This window comes from Cheilinus undulatus, linkage group 1 (genome assembly GCF_018320785.1).
Source record: "Cheilinus undulatus linkage group 1, ASM1832078v1, whole genome shotgun sequence".
In the NCBI taxonomy this organism is placed as follows: Eukaryota; Metazoa; Chordata; class Actinopteri; order Labriformes; family Labridae; genus Cheilinus; species Cheilinus undulatus.
The window spans coordinates 24,713,526-24,741,163 of record NC_054865.1 but is presented as its reverse complement, the minus strand read 5'-3'; the positions used below and the strand labels follow the sequence as shown (position 1 = coordinate 24,741,163).

The 27,638-nt window shown below is 38.9% G+C and overlaps 1 protein-coding gene across 3 annotated transcripts in view; it reads right to left on the bottom strand.

Moving 5' to 3' along the window:
- spata17 (spermatogenesis associated 17) overlaps nucleotides 1-27,638 on the bottom strand; it is a 67,821-nt gene that overhangs the window by 16,950 nt on the left and 23,233 nt on the right. Inside the window, exons 7-9 of one of the 3 annotated variants that reach the window (XM_041792086.1) lie at nucleotides 24,007-24,249; nucleotides 17,837-17,982; nucleotides 13,675-13,774 (exon numbers count right to left, since the gene is read on the bottom strand). In XM_041792086.1, the coding sequence (XP_041648020.1) occupies nucleotides 13,699-13,774; nucleotides 17,837-17,982; nucleotides 24,007-24,249 (465 nt within the window). In that variant the 3' untranslated portion in view covers nucleotides 13,675-13,698. The remainder of the gene's footprint in view (nucleotides 1-13,674; nucleotides 13,775-17,836; nucleotides 17,983-24,006; nucleotides 24,250-27,638) is intronic. The other 2 variants (XM_041792093.1, XM_041792102.1) reach the window with 2 other exon arrangements.

The window sequence follows — 27,638 nt, the reverse complement described above, 5'->3', positions numbered from 1 at the left end:
TTTATTTTCTGGCTAGGCAGTTTGATCTGTGTATTTTCTGTCTCACTACAACTTATCCCAACTAATAATTAGCATTTACTTAATCTAAATAATTGATTTCATTTAAATGGCTATTTCCTTCAAACAGCTGTTTCATTGTATGTGCATATGATTGTCACAAACATAAACACAATACAATAATAAAATGCATCATTATTAACATGGTATTTATCTATTTACTATCATATACTTAAAAGCCAAACATATATGTTCCATTAACCTTACTTATGTGAATGTTTAACATCTGCCACATGTCTACTGCATCATTTTGACACATTGGATGTGCACATTCTGAAAAAATTAACATGGCACAGACTGGAGATGCGATCTGTGTGGTATAGAAACATTGTAGAGGTGGATGAGGTATAGCAGTCAACACAGCGGCAAAGACAACATTGGAAGTTGTTTTAAATACAACTGCACAGGGACAAACATGTCTCTCAAACCAGCAGTCTCTTTTAAAATTAAATGTTAAAGTCTGTAAAAACAAAATCAAATAAGATTGCACCTTAAATTTAACCAGTGGCCGTGCAAACTAATGGCTTTTAGCTGAGTGCATCCGTGCCTGTTTGTATCATTTCTTTTTTTCATTAACTACAATCTGGTGATGCACTGTGACAATCAAAAACCAAAAAAAAAAGACATTCCTGAGGACTACTTTGGTTTTCATACTGTAAACTAAAGTAACAACATCTATGAACACAGTCAGCTTAAAGTCACCAGTTAAGACAGTCACTAATCAAGCCAATACACTTTAACCTGCAATTTCCACATACAATGTCTGTGCACCGCTCTGCAGAGCTTTGCAGTGCCGTGGTTTTGCTCCAACTGAATGCAAGCAACCTTGTACACTGGAAGACTGTCTATAGCACTGCACAACACAACGCAGCTCTAATCAGCCTGGAACAAGGGGGCAGGGATCAACGTGGAACTGCAGTTCACTCAGGACTGCAAAAAATCACTGATTATTTGGCCTTTTTGGGCTTGATTTGCCATTCATTTCAACATAATTCCATGATTTTATTGCTTTCACTATTAGTGAGTAAATTATGAAGGAAAAGGTTAATGTTTGTTACAAAGTACCTGTGGTTTCATGTTAAATTCTGTGGTTTTTCACTTTAAAAGGAAACCCTATCCTCATTAATGGCCCTGTTGTAGCTCTGTGGCCCACTGACCTCCCAATGACCTTTTGCTTGTGCAATGTAAGATGTATTGTTGATACAGTGATGATTTATGATCAGGAGTCTGTGCATTGTGTTGTATTTTAAAGTTGACTGGATATTTTGCATGACCTATGGTATACTCCCTCAGCCATTGGAACCGTTCCTGGAGCCCAGTGCAGCAGATTTGCTGATAAGGGAGATCACAAGATCACGGGAGATTTGCGAGTTCAAGGGGGAATAGTATGTAACAACAGATTACTTCGATTTTCTGGGGTTCAGTTGCGGTTTACTTCGGTATTGTGTGATTTTTTGTTGTTTTTTTTTTTTTTGCTTCTTCAATGGCTGAGTAAACTATGAAGTTAAAATTTTAATACTTTCTTGAAATGATGTGAGGTTTCATGTGAAATTCTGTAGTTTTCCACCTCAGAAAATAACTTTTCATGTCGATGGCACTGTAGTGCATCTGTGACCCACTAACTGACCACTGACCTATAGCTTGTGCAAGAGGATGGGATGTGTAGCTGATTAAGTGATGATTTACTATAGTGAGTCTGTGCATTATTTTGTACTTTTAAGATTACTAGATGCTTTGCACATTCATCCTCATGTTTGGGTGGATCTGCTCCATGTGAATTCATGTGTTTTGGCAGTAACCAACGTCAAAAACAGATCCGGAAAGCTTCTCAAGCAGAGCAGCATGGATTGGCTCTTCTGGCACCCTCTGGAGACCAGAAGCGCATACAGTGGAACTTCAAAGACTAACTAGGAAAGAAGCAATTTGCTCTGGAGTGTGCTTCATGTCGTCTTGCCATATATACAGAGTATCTGTAAATTTGGCTTGATTTGCTTCAATGTTTTCAGCCAATTGTAATAACTGTAATTTCAAGGTGAATCCTTTTTATTTTTTTAGCATACATTTAAACTGGTACATTTCTTGGGAAATGAAAGTACTCTAGTCAAGTAATTGTTAATGGTTCACTTTTTTCCTTTTTTTGCTATTTTCTGCCCTAGAACCAACAATCTGCCTCAGGCTTCATGTGAAAAGGCCTTGATTTGGGCCTGAAGAGACCAACATAAACTGTTTTAAATGACTGAACACCAACAGCATTTTTATTTAGTAGTTTTAAATGGAAGCTTGACATAAATTCAAACAGCTAAGTGAAACAATTGCCCTGGAGTGACCTGAATAAATCTGGTCAAATCAGGTGCAACAGCTTTGAACATAAATAATAAAGTGCAATGTCATTCATTCTTTAAAGTCATACCAAAAAGTGACTGCTAATCATTTAATTAATAATGTCCATTTAATACCGTGCTGTGTGCACTGGGCCCTCATCGTTACTCTGTATGCAGGCCTCGCAGTGCAAAATGCCACTGTAATGGAAGCAAAGTGTTGGGTTAATTGTTAAAGCTCAGGTCTTGAGTTGGAAGGAGTGTGGCTGGGAGAATGGTTTACGGCTGTGCAAATGAAGGGGCTGCAGAGTTTTACACGCGCTGTAAAATGGTTATGGAGAATTAGCATTCTTCCTCACTGCAGTAACCTAGGCACTAATGTATCTGAGCTTGAGAGACGGATGGACATGATAACAGCAAATACATACACAGACAAGCCCATAAAGGGAGACTTTATGTATTTGCTGTCTGCCAACCTCATTCCATTGTCACTATTTGTGGCCTATTTCAGTTTAGGTATTAATTGCTAATGAATACTGGGCCCATTAAAAAGATCAGTTGTATTCATCATTGTGACACATTATGGCTGGGGCTATTCAAGTGAGCCAGCATATGTGTTTTTGTGTGTAGATACACTTTTCTTGTCCAGGTTGCCTGGAGCTTTGCATCCACAATATATTAATAACAAAAACAAAGCCACACCATGGTAGATGGGAGGAGACTCGGGTGGGTGTGTATCTGTGGAGATACAAAGATGTGAGTAGTGATGAGAGGCACAAACAAGAAAGACATTAAGGTGATATCAAGACAGATATGCTATCTGCATTACTGGGGATATGTGTTGGCATGTACCAATGATTGTGTATCTGTCTATGTGCGTGTGTTCAGGAAAACACAAATGTCTGAAAACACGTGTTCTGTTTGTATCAGTGTGTGTTGGATCTGATCAGACACTAGCTTCTGAAAGTTGTGACGGCTGTCTGTCTAATGCGAAGGGAAGGAGAGGCTCGGAGCCCAGAGAGACACAGACGTGACCACTCACTGTAGTGAACTTGATTAGCACATAGCCTTCTAATTAGCTTGCCTCTATGGTTACAGGCAGTACTGCTGGTGACATGGCCTATAACACAACCACAAAATTAGCATGGACAGAGAGGGCTTTCCCATAACTGCATATAAAATTTGTTGTTGATGATTTATTTAGTTGGTGCACAAGTTCTAAAACATAAAAAATAATATGGTTTGGCTGTTATAAACTTTCAAACTTTGATTTTAAACCATGAAATAACAGAAATGCTAATGGAAGGGAGTTGGGGGAGGGGGGGTGTCACACTGTTAGTTGTTTACATCAACATCCAAGAGAGGGCTTTATCAAGCCATTTCTTCCTGGATTTGTTAACCCATTGTAACTGCATGGGCTGTCTCACCTGTTATTATGAGTTCTCCTTTGTCAATGTCTGAATGGATAAAAAGATGGCGGAGTAAAACCGAGAGATGTGTTAGGTGACAGAATGTTTTTGCTGGATACTTTAAAGGAACTCAGGTTTGTTGAATGTCTTGATGGTCAAAAGTCTAAAGACACTTAGTTGTTCAAACAGGTTTATGACAAGTCAAAATAAGCCAAAATTCAGGAATCAAAATTAATTTATTTCATTGTTGAAAAATGTATCTAACCAGGAAATGTTCATTGAGATTCAGAATGTCATTTCCGACTGTCTTGACTGAGACAGGCAGCAACACAATTCAGCAAATTTTCAGACACAACAAAAACCATTTACAAGCATAAACCAACCAATTCCTTAGTCACAGAGCAGAATTCATTAGCCAAAGCATCTACAACTTGGAATATCTCCATCCGTTCACTATTCAAATAAGAGACCACTTTTCAACTGAGAGACCACCTGCCCAAACATACAGTCAAGTGCATAAGTTTTAGGCATGTAGGATACTAAAGATTCACCACAGGGCCTGATATGCCACAACCCGGGGCTGAAGGGGAGCCTTTTTACCCCTGGTGGTTTTCAGGCCCCTGGGACATCCACAGCACAAATTGGGGCCTGTGGCATTTCACTACCTGCCCAGACAGTACCCTAGCCCATGTCTACTCACCACATCCACCCCTTACTCTTCCCTAAGGATATGGATATGGTTATTTTTTCAACCGATTATTTTCCCATGCCCCTGGTAATATGCAAAGACCTCCAGATGATCAGGGTTGTGTCAATCCTTCCTGCCCAATTTCCATTACACAACTTATTTCTGCCTCAATTTTTCGCCCAATCATGCCTAAAAGTTCTGCACAGTACTGTATACCTTCCTGCAACTGAATCAAAGCAACAGGAACAGCTGCATGAAGCCCTTTTTCCTATCCAAAGTTGTACTTTGGGGACAAATAAGTCAGTGGCTTCTGGCACTTTTCATACGATTAACATCACATAAGTAAGAGAGAAAGTATTACCTTAATTAAGGAGCCAATACAAGTTATAAGTAAAATATAGATATTCAAAGTCAAAAATGAATGAGGAGTAAAATTAAATATCTTGCACAAAGTGAAGTGGTGGGCAGAGGAACATTATCTGGAGGCGTGCAGTGACGGCAGTGTGTGTTTACAACTCAAGCTACTTGGAAAAAAAAAGAAAAGCTTCTGCTTTTTCAGGCAGATTCAACCAGTGGAGCAACTCTGTGCATGTCAAAATGGTTCAACAATGATTAAATGCTTGATGCATATATTCATAAGTTGAAATCCCAAAAAGGAAAGTTTATAAACAGGTTAAAGAAATACCACACATGAAAACACATCTATTTTAAGGCCAAATGTGCAGGGAGAGAGTGAAACTGCTCACATAAACTATGGCCACTGTGTTCGTGGAGAGGTGAAGACTGGCATCAGTATGACAGTGTGTGTGCGTCCAAACAGGCTGGGTCAGATTTGCACTGATAGATTTTCTTACTGTGACACAGATGGCCTAGGTGAAAAAGGGTCCAGGAGACATTTTCTGTTTCTAGGGCTTGTTTTTGACTGTTTGATGCTTGGTGCAATCTGCCAAGAGCTGTGATGGTCAAGCCAGGGAGTCGGGGTCTGAAACTCGGGAAAAAAAAACTGGGCTATGTTAATGATGAGGCTCCAGGCTGTGTAGGGGGCTGAAGCAAGGCTTAGGGTGATGATTACAAACAGGGCTAGGTAATGTGGCAGAGGCTGGGTGAGAGGGCTGTGGCTGGGGTTAGAAAATAATTAGGAGCATGGCTGGATAACATAGCTAGATAATGTGGCTGGGGGGAGGCAGGCTGGGCACGGTATGAAGATGATGAGTACCAGGGTTGAGCTGTCCACTCCATTGGCCCTCTGAGCTGTGACAAGAAGCTCTGCTGGCTGCTGCTGTTGCTGGGGGTGATGCCAACGATAGGACTAATGCACTAATTACCACAGAGCGAGAGAAGAGAGAGAGTAAATAGAGGTAGAAGAGAAACAGAGAAATAGAGCATCATGCAGAGAGAGGAGATCGGGGGGAATCTGAGGTCTGATGAGTTCTGAGTGACAGCAGAATGACATGACTGGGCTGAGAGCAAGCGCCGCCTTCATAATCTTCTTCAACAACATTATATGCGGCAACAACATTGTTATTACAGAGAAAAGGAGGTCATGTTTGGCCATCATGTAATGAACTTGTGTCTGGGATCATTAGTGTGTGTGGGGGGTTTGTGTGTGTGTGTGGGGGGGGGGGTGTGGGTGTGGGTGTGTGTGTGTGTATCTCATCACATGCAAGTGTCAGATATTTAGACAACAATAACTGAAAATTCCATTTCTTATTTATCAAACTTTTTTTTTAATTCAGTCAAATTAATCTCAAGAAACTAACTGATATTGTTAAAATGTGTTATTCACTTCCTCTATTTCTCATAGGCAAAGAGGTGATAATTTCAGCATCAACTCCAGTCTGGTGTACATTGAGGAGCTGTAAATTATTATTTGACATTAAAAGGCTTAATAAAATATGCTCAAAATAGTGCTTTTTAGTATATTTGTAGCACTTTAACTCAACTAATAAAAGCAGGAAAAGTATTATTCAGGAACTCTTCAGCAGAAAAATGAAGAAATCTAAAGCTTTCACTGTACTCAATGATGTGGGAGAGTAGGTGTTATATTTTAACAAGTGGCCATGTTAACTGGTGACTTTTCAGCTGAAAGTATTTGCAGTTGTCATAGGAAGGAAATTGTTAACACGCTGAACATTTTCTGGCATGTCTAAGACATGAATTCAGTAAAAAATTTTAAAAAAACTGGTGTCAATATGTGTCACTGACCAATACGCATTTGACGTCACCAGTTAACATGGTCACTCGTTAAACTATCACACCAGTCTTTGATGTGAAACAGACAATCTTGATGAAGATCTTGTTTTATTGTCTGTGGCGGTCAGCAGTTGTTGGCTGATATTTCTTCTGGATGGATGTGTCTGTAGGATGTGAATTCCGTCAAATGAACAGTTCCTAAAGTAGTCTACATGACTTCAGTTTAGCACAGTAAACAGATACATCCATGCTTCCTCATACCTGGGATTATAGAATCCACACTGAGTCTTAAAAATTTTCTTTTGGGAAAACAGGACGGGCTGAGTAACTCACAGCTCCATAGACAGTGCAGAAAGTACATAACTGTGTCAGACACAGCATTGTCAACATTACTAACACTAAAAGCTAGTGTTGCTAATGCTAAGAGCACAGCTAAAGAGCCCTACAACTCCAGCAGCCTCTGTGTCTGAGACAGCACATGGAGTAAAAATACTTGAAGCGGGTCTGCGGTCGGAAATATACTCAGGATGTAATCAGTGAAACAGGAAATACAATCAGGATGGAATAAGTATGTTTAAAAATATTAGTTCTTGGAAATCTTGAATCAGTTCCATATAGTAGAAATTAATACAGGTGATTTTGGCATTAATTGATGTTTTCTAGCGCCTCCAGTTAGGACTGTTGGCCTTAAAGCATTGCTCTGTATAGGTCCTTTGCAGATGACGCCATAGATTCCAATCAAAGTGAACTGAAGGAAAGTGTCAAGGCCAATGCGGGTGACAAACAGGGTGACAGGGGACAGAAGAGTCATCGAAATTATGACGGTTGAGTGCAAAAAGTTGGCAGAGGACATTGACACCCTGCTGCAAAAGTAAGCAGACAATCAGAAGGGTATCTTGAATGAGGTGGAGGAGCTAAAGTGAGCAAAGCATCCAAAAGCCTCTTGAAAAAGAGCTGAAAAAGGAACTCAAAATGAGCCCAGAGATGTTCACTGGTGAGCTCCAGCAGCAAAGAGAGGAACACGCTTCTCCAAGAAGAACAGGAGAACAACCAAGTGTCCAATGGTGAACTCCAGAAAAGATTTAAAACAGAGGATGTGGCTTTTGGACATGAAGTTGACATCATAAAAGTCAACTGGGGAAGAAGAAAATTGAGTCTGATGTGGACCACAGACTTATTTAGACCTTGAGGGCTGAGCAGCAAGAGTTTTTCAGGGATCAACGAACTGCAAGATCAGGTCAGACTTCACTACTTTCTCAACCTTGAGCTCTCCACAGAGCACAAGGTTGAAACAGACACACAGGGAGAAACAGAAGACTGGGCTGTCCCAGCAGAAGTCAGTCCCTGATAAAGCAGTCCAAGAGCTCCAGAAAGAGGCTGCAGCCCCAGCAGACTCCAGCTGGTGTTCAAAAAGTTTTGACATGTTATACCAGAGAGCTGTAGGAAGACAAAAAAGCCAAAAAGTCTTCTGTCTAAATCCTCCTGATCTTCAACCCCATACCCCATCACTCCTCCTTGTGGGGTTTCCCCAGGTGCTCCCACAAATACAATGGTTGGAATTAAAAAATACACTTGGAATTAAAAAGCATAAATGGTTAATTTGTGTGAATGGTACAGTCCAATTTGTAATGAATCACGATGTCAGCTATAATTATTAATTGGTTTGATTTTTTTCTATTGGGTCCTGCATATACAATAGGCTTACAAGACACTATTATTAATATAAAAAGACCAGAAACCAAAGTATTAGCTTGTTAGAATAATACTAGTGAAATAAACCATCCTGACGTTTCTTCCAGGCTTTTTCTACAACGTATAAATATTGACAGTAAACAACCATTTCATCCTGTCATCACCATTGCCCCAATATATTTCAGGGTCATTAATAAACATTTAATTCACCACAGGTGATCTTAACTCATAAAGGACAATATAAAATAAAATACGATTCATCCCCAACTTCTCCTAAAAGTTCCCACACTCATTTCTCCTCAGGTATGTTTTAAAAACTAGAGCCAGAGGAAGGATTCCTGTTCTTAATGTAGCAATCAAAAATCTCAGACTGTATTACCAAGACATTGTTTAACCATTCCTCTTTAAATTTAGATTTTTTTCTAACAGTGTTCACGCTGCATGGTAAGTTATTTCTATATAGATACTGTAACTCAGTTTCAACATAAACAGCATGAGCCTCTGCAGCCCATGGAGAATTCTGTAAATCCCACAGTGCAGTATTGCACTTAGAGGAAGAGACATCAGTTTAACCACATAACCGAGATTTGACAGCTATTTTCACTCAGTTTTAAATTCATGTAACTCGTATTTTATATAAACATTTGCCTAAAGAAAACAAACCTGTTTTGCCTAAAATGCCTTCTTCTTGATTGAAATGCGCACATATGGCTAATAACATGTTAGCAAGCTAGCATATGCTAATGTTAGCTAGAACACTAGCACTAGCATACTAACAGTACTATATATATATATATATATATATATATATATATATATATATATATATATATATATATATTATACACACTGCCAAGCACATGTAGTGGGCTACCAACATGCCTCCAGTCATTTCCAATGGGAGGAGGGTGGAGGTTTGGGTCTGCTGTGAGCAGCCTTAAGCCTGATTTATACTTCTGTGTTGCGTCCACAGCGTAGGTATGCCGTCGACGCGATGCCGTCGTTGACCATTCGAAGTTCTGCGTAGAGGGAACGCGTCGCTCTGCAATTCACCGCCATGACGTGTGTGGCTGTGTGTGTATTTGTGTGTGGTTTCAGAGGGGTCACATCTGAGTGACTGTGTTGCTCTCTGCTGAACTGGACAACGTCTGTTTTTAATGAAAGAGTGGATGCTTGGGTGTGTGATTACAACCAGTAGTTGATATTAAATGTTGTTTGCACATAAGCACAAACCAGAGGTTGTGCTGGACTTTTTGTTGTCTGTCACTCCTTTAAAATCGTGCTGGATCCATCCTGACAGAGAGCTTCATACAGCACACACTCGTCACAGCGCTAAGACAAGTTGGAGAGATGGAGAACAAATTTTTAATTCTGTCTCTGTTATGACCTGTGAGCAGGCTACAAATGTATGCCTTTATCTGTTATATTTCCATGGTTGAAATCCACATGATGAATGAGCAAACTTTGGTGTTTAAAGTGAGGGTTCAGTGATGAGCAAGCGAGGTATTCTCAAGCAGTCTGTGATGCATTTTGCTTAATATTTAGATAGGTCAAGCATTTTTTTAATGTCTTCGGTAAAATTCAAATCTAGCATTTTAATCTAGATTAATCTAGATTAACTACAGAATTGGCAGTGAGATTAATCTAGATTTAAAAAATTAATCTATGCCCAGCATTGATATATAAATGCATATATATATTTATTTTATTTTATTTATTTTTTTTTTTTTTTTTGCTAACAATACACTTTCCACTACATCACTAATATGTTGTTCCATGAGGGTGTAAAGTGTCCATAACTTCATGCTCAAAACTGCATTTGAGTATACTACTCAGTGTGAATGCATTTTTGCATGTATTCACTTATGCACTCAAAATGTTACGTATTTTCTACAGAAAAGGCAATCTGGGACATGCTCATGATCTTCAAACTACCCAAAGATCCTTTTCTTAAAAAAATAGAAGCAGGTACTCTATGCAGACAGGATGCCATTTACATTTAAGACAGTGCAAAAATCCAATTGAAACAAAAATACTTTCAGATGCAAATATTGGAATTTAAATGCAACAAAGAGGGGAGAATAATTACCATTAACAGAAATTCTGACATAAATCACGATAAAAGATGTAATTTTTTACAGCCTTAATCAACATTCATTAAAAAAAAGTATACTGATATTGATAACCAATTTTCTCCTCTACCTCCAAGTCCACTGGCTGAATTTGCGCAGTGTCAGACATTGTACCTCTCTAAGTCTGGGATTTATGTTTGATGGAATCAAAATTTGTTTGTGTTGCATAGCTTAGAGAAAAAAAATTACATGCAACTTCTATTGCTTTCAGTGGCACTGGTTTCGGAACAGCTCTCAATACCACCCATAACAAATGCAGCATATGCATCAGGCAAAATTGACCTTACTCCCCAAGCCCCATTGTCAGCTGCTGGAGACCCCATTCACCCACCCACACACTCCCCATACTTATTTATCTCCACTTCCTGAGGCCGTGTTAGTTCATTCCCCTGTCGCTTCTCTCTCCTTCTTCCCTTCTGCCCCTCTCTCCCTCTTGTTTCACTCCTCGTTTCCGGGCAATTGGGTCTGGGTGCTGGTGGTGGGGGGTAAGAGGTTGGGGTGGAGCTGCTGGGAACTTTGTGTGTGTGTTTGCGCGTGCCTTTGTAAGTGTGTGTGTGCTGGGAAGTGAGCTAATAAAGGACGGTGATCCATGAAAGGCCTTGAGCAAAGACACAGTCAATTACCTAATGCCTGGACCAGACCGCAGGGCCCACGCACACACATTCTCCCTCCAACAGAGTCTCCCTCACACACACACAGCAGTGCATACACCTCATTTACGTATACATGGAGAGGGGGCAGTGGAGGGCATAACTGGGAATTGTGTATAAGTGTGTGGGTGGGTGTGCATATGCGTGTGATGGAGAGCGGCGATTTATTAAATTGCTGTCACTTTTGACAAATTTGTGCATCTCAAGTTGAAAGGGTTAGGCTGCTTCTCTAGTTTTTTCTTGTATTTTCTTTTAGGGGCAAATTCTACCTTTCAGACAGAAGCCCAAGCAATCCTACAGTAAAACCATGTCTGCCATTAGTTTGGATGGGACCAACCTTCAGACCTGGGTTTACACGGGTCTGACATTGATTGACTTTGGTTTGAAAGGATGAACATGGGTTTTATGTACTGAGCATATTACTGTATGATCACAATAAAATTATTATGGGATTATTATACATCTAGAGCATGCACCTGCTGTTACTCCCCTTTCAACCATAAATTTGATTTTCTAATTTCAAAGACATTTGACTCTTGATTGTACTGTTAAGGTTCTTACTTATACATGATGTGACCCATAAGGAAATAAAGCTTATGAACCGACAGCCCTTATTGCAGTTGAGTGCTACCTTATTGCCACTTTGGAAAATAGTGGACTTTTGATACTACATTCTGAATACATTGGCTCTATAACGTCTAGGAGGAAACAATAAAAGATAAGGGGAAAAAATGGTTGCATAAATATGCACACCCCTGGACCAGCACTTTGTTAAAGCACCTTTTAATCTTATTACTGCATTCAGTCTTTTTAGGTAGGAGTCTATCAAGTTTAACTTATATCAACTTTGCTAAATTTGCCCTCTCTCTCTCTCTGACAGAAGCACTCAGAATCTGACTTCTTTACTTTTTAACTTTGTTTGTTCTTTCTGCTTTGTGCAAATTTAAATTGAAGATACAATATGTAGGATCTCTACATCGAAATATCTATATACATTTGAAAAGTGACCTTTCTTGTGTCATATAAGGGATGTCCTCATATAAGTTATGTGAGGACTTACAGTATCTTAACTATTCCTTAAAATTTTCAGACTCTGTAATTCTTAATTTTTTAATTGTAATGGGATGTGTTTTTTTAATGGAGGCTGCCATGGATTGCGAGTTTAAACACCCAAACTGACCTCAGTACCATGGCTCCTTCATTTCCAGCAAGTTTAGAGCAGCGCTGCCCACCTCCACTGTTTACTCCTTGTTTTGAATTGAGGTCTCTACAATAAAAAGCACCTCATGGGATGTTTTTACTTGACAGAAAATCCACGTCCAGATTTCATTCATAAATTTCTAAAATGAGGGAGAAATGCATTGATAAGAGCACTTCCTGCTTTCTTTAAAAATGACCCAAGAATAGCATGGCTTTTATATGGGGCTCTTTGCAAACTGCAAGCAGGCTTGCATGTGTTTTGCACTGAGGAGAGCCACTCTGACATAAGCCCAGATTGATGGAGGCCTGCAGTGATGTTTGTCCTTCTGGAACTTTGTCTCATCTCAACACAGGATTTCTGGAGATCAGAGTGACCATCAGGTTCTTAGTCCCCTCTCCTATTAAGGCCCTTCTGCCCCGATTGCTCTGTCTTGCAGGGCGACCAGCTCTTGGAAGAATCCTGGTTATGCCAAACTTTTTTCCATATGAGTATTATGGAGGCCACTGTGGTCTTGGGAACCTTCAGTATACCAAAAAAAGTTATAGCCTTCCCCAGATAGATGCCTTGCCACAATCCTGTCTCTGAGCTCTGCAGGCAGTTCCTTTGAACTCATGGCTGGTTTTTGCTCTGTTATATATTGTTAGCTGTAAGGCCTTCTATAGAGAGTTGTGTGCCTTTCTAAACCATGGCCAGTTAATTTTGATTTTCCACAGGTGGACTCCAGACAAGGTGTAGAAATATCTCAGCAAATATCCAAAGTAATGGGAGGAACCTGGGATAAATCTCAAGTTGTTTTGCAAAGTGTCTGAATGCTTATGTCAATGCGATACGTCATTTTTTATTTTTAATAAATTAAAAAAAATTGTTTTAAAATTCTGTTTTCACATTGTCATGTTGAGGTACTGCGTTTAAATCAATCAGAATAAAAAAAAATCTTTCTGACTGTAGCATCAGGCTACAGCATGACAAAATTGAAAAAGAGTGCAGGGGGTCTGAATACTTTCTCAATGCACTTTATATAAAATACATTATTAAAAACTGAGTTTGCCAAATTCTAACACTTAGTATATCAAAATCAATTCTGTGTATAAGTAGTTTACAGTCACTGTAAGTTTTCGGTCTTGAAGAATTCTGTACACATGGAGGCTGTCCAGAGAGCAGGAGTTCATTATTTATGCATCTACTCACAACATGCTGGCTAGGTAGGTAACTGGTCTCCGTGTACGTCTTAATTCAGTAACACCATAAAGACCCCCTAGCTTAATGTTTAACAATGACAGTGGTCATTATTGTTTAAATGATAATTATGTTTCTGCATGTGGTTTTCAACATACCTTCTCTTGAAGCCAGGGTGAAATCTAGGCAATGAATTTCTTGGCAAAGGCTGGCTGAGTAAAGCTGAGGCCCTGATGGTGAAGCACACTTTCTGTTCTTCTGATTGGAGAATGGAAAAAAAGGGTATTTGTGACTAAATTTGCACTTCAGCGCAGGTTAGTCTTGAAGATATCAAATGGTGTGTAAAGACAAATTCAAGATAGAAACACAGAACAAACAAAAAGCTACATTATAAAGCAACCCAGTTTAAAATCTCTATTTGGAGATTTGATTGCACTGAGACAAAGGACAGAAGAAGGTTGGGACAGGAAGAAAAACTGGGTGGTCTTTTATACTGTAGTCAGGGAAATTATTGAGTGAGACAGATCAAACAGAGGGTTAATAACAGTACTTCATACACTCTCACACAACTGAGTAGATTAGCCTGCGAGTGGTAATGAGGTTATTGTCAAGTTTTTAAGCACGCATATGCACACACACGTACAATGATAGCTAATTAAAACTAATACAAGCCTTGAAATAAAGCAGGGAGTTACTGTTTATAATAAACTCAGTATGAAGCAGAATTAAAATGATCATTGAGCATTTACACATTAGTTTTCATAATGAGGATGTGTCTATCTGCTATTATATGTCCCACAAATTTATTAAGAGCAGTTAGCTCGCACTCTTGTGTGTTATGTATGCTATGGTGATAAAAGGAAAATGGACAAAATTTAATAAGGTTTGCATTTTTTGTGATTGTAAATAGGAAAATAACATGCCCAGTCGGTGAGTGAATGTTTCACTATCTCATGATTCAGCTCTATTCAATTTCATTCACGTCTGTGATTCTATTATGAATAAAATCTTAATTCAAACCCATTCCTGATTAAAAATACATTCCCTATTTGTTGTAAAGGTGTTTATTTTAGGAACTGGTCTGGTGTGTATTGGGAAGCTGCAAGTGATTATTTGACATTAAAGTGCTGGCTCAAATGTTTTCAACCGCTTTTATATTTGTAACATATCATCAGCTGTTGAATTAATGGGAAAGCATTAAAAGGATATTTTGGTATGTTTGCAGTTAGGTTGTAGAAGGTGCTTGGCAATGATTGTGGCATGAGCCTCTGGTGGTTTCAGTAAGCATTGCTCCCCATAAGTATGAAGTGCTTGGAGAAGCTAGGCTATACAGTGTTACAGATGGGTACAGTTGCTAATTTTGGGAGTTTTAGGTAAAAAATGGCTTAATTCTACACTACATGAAAAAATGTTTAAGCTTTTCATTTCTAACTCAGAAAGCCTCTATGTTTGGTGCTTTTTTTGTAATTCAAGCTTTGCTTACCGCCTACCTGCTTTTCCACCTCAGTGTATCTGAACAGCTATTTGGGTCTGCAGGCTTTGTCAGAGGAAACTGGAGGCTAATGCTACCAGTATAGGTTCTTTGCAGTCATACGATTCTGGTGACACATTGAGGGTTAGGAAGTTCAGGACAGCTAAAAGGAATGAACGGTAACGGAAAAAAGTTAGCACTTTATAAAGCTCTAAATTGACCTGCAATTATCATCGGCAAATTTCTACATACATTGACTAAGATGCCTACACTTTACAAAAGGTGATTTTTTTCCATAGTCTAACCAATTTACCTGGCTTGGAGGCAATCAATATCACAAAGTAATTAGTCCTGCAGACCTCCAAGCATCTACCATCGTCTATCCAGATGAAGGAAGACAAGCGTCTTGAGGAGTCCTACACTGAGCTTAGAGGCTAGTTGTGCTCCTTTCACATATAAGATGTCTTTATGTCATAACCATGCTTGTAATTGCAATGGTGATATACTACAGAATAAACCTTGTACTTCACGAACAAGCCTATGCTACAAAACGGCTCTTTCATGTTAGCTGCAGTAGCTAGCTCCTGTTTGAGTGCCAGTTTCCTTTCCTCCATTGTTTGTTGTTATTTAATCCACATTTAAAAAGCCAGACTGGTACCGAGTGAGGAGCCTTTCGGACAAAAAAAAGCGCTATTGAGCTGAGCCAAATAATCTGGATTTCTTGAGACAGATTTTCCGTCACAACCGGCAATGCTGGACGAACATCAGCTGAGGACATACGGGTGAGATCAGAGTTTCATGTGCTAAACCATAGCAAAACTGTAACGAACCAAACCAGACCGCTTTGTTGAAACGGACCATACTTGGGTGTTGTGTGACACCACTCATCCAGGCTTTAGATAAAGGCTTTCTTTATTTCTGCCAGAATTAAAAAAGCCTCTGTGAAATTTTTGGTAGCTTTTCTCGATGCAGAAATCACTTCTTGCCCGAGGGGAGTTCTCTGCTGCTGCTGTCATCTGCAAATAACCTACTGCCTTAAAATACTGAACTGTCCCTTTATCAGAAACCGAAAACAAAAACAAATAGGGGTGTGACAAGACTCTTATCTCACAAGATGAGATGAGATTTGGGCCCACGAGACGAGACGAGATTTTACAATTTTCTTTTAAATTCTGGAAAAAAATTCATGTGTGAAATTATGTCCTTTATACGGCTGAAAGTCATAATTGCAAAGCATTCAGGTCAATTCAGAAATGTTTAACCCCTCCTGTACTGAATAGGCTATCAATGCTTACACACAGTTTGTCTTGTCTAACTCTGACTCAAACTGTACATTTTAATGCTCTTCAAATCAAACTTTTCATTTTAATAGTCTACCACATCTTTGATTTACTACACTATGGACTCATTGATACAATTACAATTATAATAAAATAATTTAGATTATAATGAAAGTACTTTAAAAACTATGCACAACTGACCAGACATTTCATGGTCTTTTTTTCTCCTATGAGCTTTGACAGTGTTTGACACGACGCACAGATGAGTTTGTACGTTAATGCATGTGTGTTGGTGAGCAAGTGTGCGTCTCTGCTCTGTCTGCTGTCAGACAACAAGAATGGCACGTTTAACTGGGGCTAGAACTTTGCTTTTTGGAGCTAACAGTGGACTCTATGGCATTCAAACAGTTTGTTTTACCAAGTTTACTGCTGCAGTATACAACGGCCTGTTGTGCTTCACGTGTTAAGCTTCTGACTGATGATACGCACGGCCAACAGCTGAGGGATGTGTGACTGACAGATGGTGAGACGAGAAGGAGACATGACGAAGCAGCGATTCAGTCAAAGTTACAAAGTCGCAGATAGCGACACTCTGAGCGAGTCTGTGCACATACACAAACTTATTAAACGCTGTATTCTCCTCACAGAGACTGCACAGGTTTCCAGCAGCAGCATTTATCATTTTGCACCGTTATGATGAACTTATTATGCATTGGTGGATCATGTGCAGCCCCAAGTAGAACACGTGGAGGAGGCAGTGGGGGTTGGAATGCTCAGCTCAGTTTCTTCATTAGCTGTCAAACCAACAATTTTGAGTGTCCAGGGCATCTTTGTGATCTTTTATAATTTCCAGTTTGGTGTTTTTTTCTGTCAGAAGAGCTGCTGCTCCTAGTGTCTGCAAAATATTGATTTCAGGAGATGGATTTTTCCTCAACGAGAAATATTATGAGGTTTTGATCTCGCGAGATCTCATGGCACCCCTAATGCTTGAATAACAAAATACTTTATCAGGATTCAAATTTGACAGCTTAAGCCAGCCAACTAAGTATTTATCATTAAGTTATCAGTGAAAATGAGAAGATCATTAGTCTAAACCCTCATTGTTATTAATGCTTAAAGACTGCAGATCATTTGAAATGAAATAGAAGAAAAATTTAAATTTTGGCTGACAGAGCCATAAAGTGCTGGTCAGCAGCTTACGGCTGTCGTTCTATTTTTTTTTTTTTTTTTTTAATCTGGATGGTGGCATATGATGTGAGTTCAGGCTTACCCCTGCTCCTGAAGTCCTTCACTTTAACTTAGCAGACTTACTTGGAGTCAAGCTTCAGCTAGCAATGCTTATGTTAGCAGCGTAGCTGACAAGCCAAAACTGACACACTCCCTGCTGCATCACCGTACTAAAGAAGGTGTACAAAAACTGGTTTATGGCGAAATTTATTTTGAATGAAAATGAACATGTGAATTATTAATTTTAGGATGTTGTGAAACAGTTTATTGTATAAATTAATATTTGTGATTCTGATGCTAATTGATTTTTCCCAGTGTGGTTGTTTTTTTGCTTGCACTCACATTGCTCTGCTGAGTTTTATGGACTCATGTTGTCTTAGCTGGTTCTGGGTCTCCTCCAGGTGTGTGTAAGAGGTCTGCAGACGCAACCTCAGGTCAGGACAATTTAAACGCTGCTCCCACACTTCCCCTGGCTCTCTGAGTGGACCCTGAACACACATGGAGACACACACAATAATCAGATAATGATCACCTCTGTTTCAGATCCCTGCCCCTTCCTGTCTATGATCTCTCTCCCACAGGTAGCGATGGCTTACTGCTAAAACTAGGGGCCAATCCCCTTCATCTCCCCTCCTGTGACACAGAAGCCAAGAGAGAAAGAAAGAAAGAGAGAGAAGAAAACTATATCAGCTCAGAGAAAGAAGAGGTGAGGTAAAACCAAGCAAATGAGGATCAAAGGGAGGGACAGAGAGAGGAGGAGTGACAAAAACATAAGAGAAATGTGGAAAGACAAGAAACACATCTACAGTGTACTGCACATCTACTGCATGAGCCTCAGAAGCATCTATCTGCACCTGCTCTATCATTTTCCAGGCACTTCTAATTCTTGTATTTACTTCATGGGATTTGTTTAGTTTGCATAGGCAACACCATAAAAACAACAACAATGATAAGAAACAAAAGTTAACCACTTTGACATGTGTGAAACCAAAAGACAAGGTAAATTCATGGTATATAATGAAATAAAAAAGATAAAGAAAAAAAATAATTTTGTCATTTTAAAATATTTTTTCTTGATAGAAGTATTGTATAAATAATTCACTGTAAGCCTATATGTGAGATGCTCTACACAATAATGACATTGGCTGTTATCAGATGTAGTCAACACAGTTGCTGCCTCCAGCAGGTTAAATTGGTTGTTGTTTTAAATCATTCAACTTTACAAAAACAGAAACAGGCATCTATCAATATATTCAGTTTCCAAATTGAGTTGCTTGAAATACATATTCTACTTTCTGTGTGACTTTTTTCATTCCTCTGATATCCAATTTTCACAGTATTTTTGGGTCTAAAACTCTCAAGTCAGTTACACTTTGAACAGCTGTCTGTCAGTTTTAGTCCTTGTTAATCATCTTGACATTGGGGCTCCTACCCTGGAGAGCTGATGTCTTCTATCATATTTAAGTTGCAAAGACAAAGAAAAGTCGCTTTTAGCAACAAGTTTTTCAGCTGTTCCCTGTCTAACCTCAGTTTCCCCCTGTAAACCCTCAGAGACTTCAGCGTACATGTCACATGGTTGGACAGGAGAAATTGACACTATGTGAAAGATATTCACTACTATGGCACTTCCTCGACTAATAAATGCTCATTTCTCAATTTAAAAAAAGCAGACCTTTAATGTCTGAGTTTGTTTTAAAGTCAGTTTTTAGCATCCCCATTAAAAAGTGATATTTTTAAATTAGTCAGAGAAACCTTTGACATTGCAGTTCAGAAAGACACTTACTCAATTTAACAAAACTGAATATGGTCTATGCTGCTTTTTCAGGAATGATATGTGATATTAGTAGAAAAATATGCCAGCATTTCAATGTTTTTATCATAACTAAGAATCTAAAAATGATTTGAAATCTGTTTTAAAAATCAGATTGGTACAAATCTGGTTGAATGGGTAATATACATCTCTGGTTATATTGCTAGTATTTACAGTGTTAAAATAAGTATGAACTTTGGAGGATGTAAACTTTGTGTGGTGCAGATTAACTTTAATGTTGTTGCTTTGTTTGAGGTGACCTTCAGTTGTTGTTTGGTGTTAAAAAGGAGGGAGGATGAGAGGGGATAGATAGAGGGAGGGACCCTGTCCTTGCTCCTATCGCCACGGGATCGGTGGCCTGGCCTGACCACTTCCACAGCCAGCACCTCAACCTTATCCATCACCACTAGATAGTTATCACACCAGGGAGGGAGGGGGTGTGGGGTGTACGGGTGAGAGGAAAAGAAAGAAAGAGAGCTTCCTGCACTAATCACACACCTATACACACACCACACCACACAAAATAGAGATACAACTAAGAGACTGGACAATGATAGAAGTATGCATGTTAAATTTAAATAATATATTGTCCCCCAAGTCAGCCCTATAGACGCCTCTAACACATTTGAGGAATTCATCCAGACTACATCCAGCTGTAGACAGGTCTGTCCTAAAACTAATATAAATGTACAACACTAATATTGATGCAGAATAAATTAATTAACCCTTAGAGGTCCACTGGCTATTTTGCCATTTTGTTAACAACTGTCTTTAGACAATAAACTACCTAGATAATGTGTATTAGATATAGCACCTCCAAAAAACACAAACACCCCCATAAATTGATTATTTTTTTAAATTAGTACAATATATTGTTATTTTTAAAATATTGAATTTTTATCAAATTCAAATGATCTTATTTCCTGTTTTCCTTGGCCTTTTTAACCTTGCAAGCCTGGGTACGCCCGTTTCTGTATTTCACACAGCAAATCCATCTTGCAAAGCTCCCATCTGTTTAGGTCTGGTTAGAAAGTGACAGGACCAATCAGTATTGAGGGGCAGTACTTTGGGCGTGGCAGAGTTGTGATGTAAGCAAGCAGCAACAAGAGGCCGGTGCAATTATGGCAGAAGAGATTAGCGTAGATGCTGCTAAAGCGCCAGTTTTATCAGAACTTGACGACATTTCTTCGTTAAAAGAAGAGCAAAGAACAGCATTGAGTTGTTTTATTTTCAAAAACGACAAAAGTCGTGTACTGACATGTCTACGGTCGCCATGGTTCGCGTTATGCAGGTCTCTCCGGAGTTCACTCCTTCGATAGGGGCGCAGCTCGGTAGTGGCTACATCATGTGTTTTGTTGCTCTGATCAGCCCATAAAGATGTGACGGACAGAACGTTTATCCAATCACCCTCTGAGTTTTTTTTCAAAGGCTCTGCCCTTTCCCAAATGCTGTCTATGAGAGATACACAGATGGATGTGTGAAACACATCCATTTGGCATATCAGGTAATGGCCTATTGACATCAAACAAAAAGGGAAAGAAAGCTTAAAAATCACTCTTTTCACACTAAGTAAATGAGATGCAAAATGTGGCTTTGTTTTCATGCTATCAAGTGACAAAAATAGTAGATGATGAAATCACGCCAGCATGACTGTCGACCCCCAAGGGTTAACTGATTTAAATATACTGGGGAAAAGGCTGAAATACCATATATGCACATAGGACTAAAGGTAGTTTTTTGTCTGAGTTTTTTTCCCCAAAGATCCTTCTTTTGCTAGTCTTAGTCGAGTCTTCCTCAAGGAAAAATGTAGTCAACGATCATTTTTAGATTCAGTTCTAGTCAACAAAATTAAGCCTGGTCAGCCCCCTTGAACCGTTATACTGTTACAAAGCTCCATTACAGTTGTATCAATATTGGTTTAATAAAAATGTAGGGCCCTATGATTAGGGCCCTGTGGCCCTTTTTCAGTGAATTTAAGGTTATTTCTATTTAATTAGTGAACATTCTATTTATTTACATAAACAAAACACTCTTCTTTATAGTAAAATTAGTGGAAAGGTTAAAAAAATGAATTCCAAAGAATAAAATGGAAAAAAACAAAATTTGGAAAAAAATTAAATGGAATTTGGCAAAAAATAAAACAGATTTCATAGGGCCCTAAAAATCAGATGTTAAAAATAATATCAACCATGGCTAGGATCTTGGCAGGTTACCATTAGAGCTTGACATGTGACTTAACATTGAAGACACAAAGACAATGATATGTAAGAAACTACATGGAATTTAGCTATCATTATATTTGTTATTGCTTTCCTAGTATAACTTAAAATTAGAGATGTAAGAGTATCAAAATCTCACTGTCAAGTCCACACTACGTATTTATTGTGGTATCAAAAAACTCAAAACAATAAAAGGAAGACTTGAAAAAAGTGACGTTAAACAACAATTGCACCTTAAATGTTACAACATTTGTAAAAAATGCAGAAGATATGCATTAGGCTTAAAACATATACTTAAACTTTGGCTCCAGCGTGATTACTGACCTTCTAAAACCTTAAGAGTCTTTTGGCCTGGCCTGATTCTGACACCCCGAAACAAAAACGTTTCCACGCATCATATTTAAAAGTTGCTGGCACCTCCACAATCTCAAACACTTGTTACTCAGCTCCCCCTCTCCAGCAGTAGCATCTACCATTTTCATGCTGTTAAATCAAGCAAGCAAGTGGAGCGCAAAGGATGATGAGTATGCAAGGGTGTACCTCATTATGTGGTTATACAAGAATTTTTTTAAATTTTATTTAATTTATTTAACCGAGAGAACAACCTCATTGAGATTAAAAATCTCTTTTTCAAGAGTGACCAGGCCAAGACAGCAGCAGCACAGTCAAAGTTACAGACAGACAAGAGTAAACATACAAGCAAAATGTCAAACAACTGTACAATGAAAGAGAAAGCAGCAAGTAATTGTTAAAACCAGCTATGATCAAACACATCATTCAAAACATTTGCAGACAGATCTGACTGCCTCCAAGTCAACCAACCTCCTCTTAAAAGCTTCCAATGACACCAGTTCACTAAGTTTTAGGTCTTTTTGTAAGCCTTTTTACCCAGTTCAGTTCTGACCCTGGGGACAGACAGTAGGAAAAGATCCTGAGATCGGAGATTATAAGTTCCAGAGGTCTTCGGACTAATGTAGGTCAGAAGGTAGGAAGGTAGAAGACCAAGGATAGCTTTATAGATAAGAATATACCAGTGTTTTAGTCTGCATGAAGACACAGAATAACAACCCACATGTTTATACAAAAAACAGTGATGAGTGAGGGATTTAGAGTTTGTGATGAACCTCAAAGCTCTATGATGCACAGTGTCTAGAGCATGTAAGCTCTGAGATGAAGCATGCATGTATAAAAACATCTCTATAGTCCAAAACTGATATAAAAGTGGCAGCAACCAGTCTTTTCATAGACTCAAAAGAAAGACAGGATTTGATCCTGAAATAAAAACCAAGTTTCTTTAACCTCTTTACCAATTGCTGAATGTGAGGAATAAAAGACAGGGAATCATCAATCAAAATCCCTAGGTATCTATAACGTGAAACAAACTCTATCTGTGAACCCTGAGAAGTGGAGATCAATGGCAGGCTCAATTGCTTAGATTTAGCATTTGATAGGAGCATGACTTTTGTTTAATCCGCATTTGAAACAAGCTTCAGGTCATACAAATTTTGTTGAACAGCATTAAAAGCAAGTTGTAGTTGGACGCATTTTGATTAATATCATGTATGTAAATAATGAAAAGGAGTGGCCCCAGGACTGACCCCTGAGGCTAGGGCTGGGTATTGCTAAGAACCCCATAATTCAATTCGATTTCGATTCTTGAGGTTGCGATTCAATTTGATATCGATTTGATATTGATTTAAATCTTTGATGTTGATTCAGTAAGAAGTAGAAATACACAAATGACCTGTTGACAATTTTTAATAATTATTTTCATGCCCATGTGAACAAATGTGGTAAGTCAGATAAAATATTATTGAAGTTTAAAAATTCCTTTAATTGATCACTAACAAGTTTTGGTGGGCCCAGTAGATTTTCAGGTCTCAGACAGGGGCGCAGCACACTGAAATTTGGGAAAGGCTGGCCAAATATACTCATATCAATCTTACTTAATACAATAATCCCAGAATTCAAGTAAATGATCAAAATAGAGTTTGTAGTGTAGTTGTGTTTTAGACAAAAAAATAACAATAAATCTGATAATGGATACTATACTGGTTGTTCCAGTAACCTGGAATATTTCGGTACCAAAAGGAGATGGTGCATGGAACCCACATTTGAGAGTAGCATGCAGCAACACTATCAAATGGCATACACTAAAGGGCTCTCTGAGATACAGACAGTAAAAGGCTATGTGCAGAAACCCCCAGGAGAGCTGTCTGCCATGTTTTAATGATGTCATTCTTCTTTAAAAGGAGTTTTAAAGGAACTGTGCTTTCATCAAGGACCAACTCCATTGGGACAAGAAAAGGTTGATGGGGAGACTCTTATAATTGACATGACACTTTGTAAGAAGCCATACTCTCGTTCTCCTCTCACATGTGCTCTATTGCTTTCTTTTATCTATTCTTTGTTGTGTGATTCCCTTGTACACTGCTGTCTCCTTCTGTTTATGTCCGTCATGGCACCAGCTTTTATCATCTCACCTGCTGTTTGTGGCTGGCAATGGGAGGCAGTATAGACCTGGATGAGCAGCAGCTTCTGTAAGTTTTGGTCCATGGGGATTTAAGAGTCCCTGGGAAACTGAAGGCTGGTGGGCCAGGGTTTCCCAAGACACATGTTCTGTCCCCGGGGGCAAGTCTGGTTGGGGGCTGGTACTTGACCTGCCTCAGCAGTTGTTCCATCTCATGAGGGACTGGCCTGAATGGAGGGTTAAAGATCCCTGGGCACTGAGAGAAGAAAGAAAGAGAGGGTACAAGTATGAGTAATATAAAATGATGAGGTGCACATATTTTGTGTCTTAGTGGTTAGCTATGAGAATAACCACTAAAAAACAGACAAAAACAGTGTGGCACAAAATAGAAAGTAAAAGGAAAACACATGTAAAAACCTATGAGATGGCATATAATGGCATATGATATGTACATGATGATATATGCACCAAAGGTCCTCAGCCTTGATCTGTTTTTCCCAATGCCATTCATCATACCTGTACATCACTAGTTTGGCTGGCTTGGTGTTGTGTTTGCATCTTCTATAAATATGCAGAACTATTTCCTGCTTCTTCTTTGAGATTTGATATTGCACATTTTTTCACTATAATAGCAGATGTATTCACAATATTTACCGACATACAAAAACTTTGCCTCTCCTGTTGTGGACTGGAGCACAAATTTGTCACAGACGGCCTCAGCAATAATTATTCAAATCACAGTGATCCTTTTTCCTGTGTGTTAATTACCAGACCAAAGCTTTGAGTTGGAGGACTCTGTATCTACTCTATATGCTAATAACACTCCTTGCTATTTAGGCCACTCTGAAAGAGTGGGACAACGGAGAGAGAGAGAGAGAGAGGAGAGAAAAAGGACATGAGAGGGAAATTGCTCCAGCTACATCAACTCAAACCTCACTCTTTTAAAATAACATATTAACTGACTGGTTAATTAGTGAGTGTTTCATTAGTAGACCATGAGTACTTATGATGTAAATGTCAAGTCTTTCAGCACAAGTAGAGAGAAATTAATTAAACTTCAATGACCCTGATTTTTGTAACCATGGGTTGCATAGCAAAATGGATAAGAGCAGATTTTTAACTAATGGGAATGAGAGGTCCACCACTTAAAACAAGAGCAATTTCAGTGACTAAAGCTAGCAGACTAAACATGCATCCTGATACAGTGTTAAAGGGTTTAAACAAAAGTAACAGCTAGTTTAGATTAACTGGGGTTTTTCCTCCTAAAAGTGGACACAGACTGTTAAGCTTAAACCTCTGCTAAAAAAAGAAGGATATTAGTCATCATCCATCAAGCAATAATATGCAATACAGGGTGGGCAACATTTACTTTAATCCCATAAGCAAGAAGACCATTATTGTATCAATTCTGCAAATGCTAGATTATTATCATCATACACATACTGCAAAACATACCATTCTAATATGACTGCATGGTTAATCACAATTTCATAGTAAGTATTTCTAGATTCAGTTGTAAAGCACTTCTTAAACACGGGGTTACAAAGTGCTTTACAAGTGTTATTGCAATGTTTCATGATGTTTGCATTCACATGGAGCTCATAAAAGTTTGAACTGACCACAATGAGTATCTAAAAATACTTTACACAGAAGAAGTTATGCTTTCTCACTCAGCGTTCACATTTTACCTGTTGGATAGAGGTGTTGGTACAACAGCCATTAGGGGTGTTAGAAAATATCGATACACTGATATATCGCGATATTTAGCAGCGCAATACTGTATCGATATTTTAAAATGCAGTATCAATATTTTTTTAATTAATAATTCACTTTACTGGTTCGGTAGTTTGTGTTGTAATTTCACACCCTGACCGCTAGTTGGTGGCAGGCATCGCCAGCTGGCAGCAAGCAGTTGAGTCTTCCCTCTTCTCCTCTGCTTAGACAATGAGATCACGCTAGACTTCCGGTCTGAGCGAGCCAGTTGCTCATGCCTACCCCTGCAGTGCAGCTTCTGCTGCATTCATAGCGGATATGTGGACTTGTTTTGGCATCCAAAACATTAAAGACGGCACATATGTATACAGGAGTCAAGTCATTTGAAAGATATGCCACGCCAGAGTGAAATACTTGGACAACACAATGAACCTGAGCATCATAGTGATAGCTTAGCGGCTAACAGCTAACATGAAAGAAGCCTGCTGAAGCTAGATTTTTTTTAGCTGATTTTTACTCATGTAACCATAATTACTCAGTCAATACTTTTTTTTTGTAAGGACCTGCACCATCATAGTGTTATTAAGAATGAGGGCTTCCATAATACAATTTAAAAAAAATACACACTGGCCCGTCACGTCATGCCCTCCTCACAATACAGTCCATCAGTCCTTAAAGCCGGACATGAGGATCAGTCTTCCTCCACAAGCACCTTGTCATTACATTAAGATATACAAGCCAATGTACCATGAAATGTAAAAGATTTACTCTATATTGATTTATTTTTCCAATTTTCTTTTAAAAGCCTGAAAACATTTTGATTCATGACAACAAATGGGAAAAATCGTTATCTTCAAATTGCACAGAGTTTAAACTCTAGATGATGCAGGACCATATATTTTATAATACATCATGTGTTTTATATTTATACACCATACATATAATTTTGATATATTTTTTATTAATAGCTTAATTCTGTTATATTCCATAATAACTTAAAATTACATCGTTGTTATTTATATAAATAAGCATATACACTATATTGCCAAAAGTATTTGTTCACCTGCCTTGCCTTGCATATGAACTTAATTGGCATTCAATTCTTAATCCATAGGGTTTAATATGACGTCAGTCCACCCTTTGCAGCTATAACAGCTTCAACTCTTTTGTGAAAGCTTTCCACAAAGTTTAGGAGTATGTTTATGGAAATTTTTGACCCTTCTTCCAGAAGCACATTTGTGAGGTCACACACTAATGTTGGACGAGAAGGCCTGGCTCTCAGTCTCCACTCTAATTCATCCCAAATGTTTTCTATTGGGTTGAGATCAGGACTCTGTGCAGGCCAGTCAAGTTTAACCACACCAAATTCTCTCATCCATGTCTTTATGGACCTTGCTTTGGGCACTGGTGCACAGTCATGTTGGAACAGTAAGGGGCCATCCCCAAACTGTTCCCACAAAGCTGGGAGCATGAAATTGTCCAAAATCTCTTGGTATGCTGAAGCATTCAGAGTTCCTTTCACTGGAACTAAGGGGCCAAGCCCAGCTCCTGAAAAACAACCCCACACCATAATCCCCCCTCCACCAAACTTTACACTTGGCACAATGCAGTCAGACAAGTACTGTTACCCTGGCAACCGCCAAACCCAGACTCGTCCATCAGATTGCCAGATGGAGAAGCGTGATTTATCACTCCGGAGAACGCGTCTCCCCTGCTCTAGAGTCCAGTGGTGGCATGCTTTACACCACTGCATCCGATGCTTTGCATTGAACTTGGTGATGTATGGCTTGGATGCAGCTGCTCGGTCATGGAAACCCATTCCATGGAGCTCTCTACGCACTGTTCTTGAGTTAATCAGAAGGCCACATAAAGTTTGGAGGTCTATAGCGATTGACTCTGCAGAAAGTTGCCGACCTCTGTGCACTATGTGCC